This window comes from Plectropomus leopardus, unplaced genomic scaffold (genome assembly GCF_008729295.1).
Source record: "Plectropomus leopardus isolate mb unplaced genomic scaffold, YSFRI_Pleo_2.0 unplaced_scaffold11412, whole genome shotgun sequence".
Lineage (NCBI taxonomy): Eukaryota > Metazoa > Chordata > Actinopteri > Perciformes > Serranidae > Plectropomus > Plectropomus leopardus.
Window position 1 is genome coordinate 1 of NW_024612076.1, and position 1156 is coordinate 1156.

Consider the following 1156-nt stretch of genomic DNA (forward strand, 5'->3'; position numbering starts at 1 on the left):
CATTTGTCACTTCAAAGCAGTTTTCAGCACACAAAACAAAAAATAATCAACCATATCAAAATATGCACTGATGAACATGCGGCTTTAAACATTCTCTCAGCTTACCTTCATTCTGAACCTCCAGTTGCAGGGACCCGAGCATATTCAGTAGCTGCTCTACGATGCTGTGATGGGCTGTTTTCAATTTCATCTGTGAGAGAGTATAGTGAGAGAACTTGCAAATTTCTTGTCATAGGTTAAATACATTGAATTTTGCTAAAAGGTCTACTGTGTATAACAGCAAGGATGAGGGCTCATGCATGCTCTGAGAACAATCAATCAACGTCCATATTTGCATTAATATATGATTTAGTGTGTACGCTCTTGCTTTACTTGAACTGAGTGTAAGGTGTGCAGGACCAGCTGCTGGGCCTTCAGGGAGGCCAAAGTCATGAGAGCAATCAGACATTTGTAGATTTGGTTTTGATATTTTGGGTTTCCTTGTGACAGTGACTCCAACAAGGCACATGCTGTCTCTTGGGTTTCATCTCTGTCTGACTTTGCCAGGCACTCTGCTATGGATTTCACACCTGCAAGAATGTAAAAAAAATACAGGATAAAGCTGATATGGCTCCTACAGTGCTGCACAACAGGTCCAAATTGTATACAGAAAATATGGATAAACAACACAGAAAGAAATCTAAAAATTCTCTATAATATTTACCATGGCTTTCACAGATAACCTCTTTGTACTTGCGCCCAGCATTTGAGATGGTGAGCAGCAGACGGAGGGCCTCTGCCTTGTCCATCTCTTTGCTCTGATTTTGGCTCAAGATGTCGAGCAGAGTGAGGACACCTCCATCCGCCAGAAACTCCGTCAGGTACTGATCACTGAGCAAAGTGAGAAAAGTGGGTCGAAGACGAAAACAACACAGTGAGTCACAGCTACTGTAGTTCACTGATTATGAATCAGTATTTCATCTCACTTAACTGTCTTGATGCAGAGAGGAAAATCCCAATAGCTTTAAGCTTCAGAGCCAAAAATGTCCCAAACATGTATCTGAATAGTCATTTAAGGTCTGGATCTCAGCTGATGACATAACAAATCCAGCACAGAGAGCAAAGAGTGGTGGCTTTGTGTCTTTTTGGATTAATTTTGTGTCTCCCTGTGGTTCTT

General features: G+C 41.4%; 1 protein-coding gene across 1 annotated transcript; it reads right to left on the bottom strand.

The window, feature by feature from the left end:
• Positions 1-105: 105 nt before the first annotated feature.
• Positions 106-1035, bottom strand: LOC121963484 (armadillo-like helical domain containing protein 1; the record flags this gene model as incomplete). The annotated part of the gene is made up of 4 exons (XM_042513767.1): positions 971-1035; positions 704-870; positions 373-569; positions 106-190 (listed from the first exon to the last, which is right to left on the bottom strand). Coding segments are annotated over exons 1-4 (514 nt in total), but the record flags the coding sequence as incomplete, so codon positions are not given.
• Positions 1036-1156: the final 121 nt, after the last annotated feature.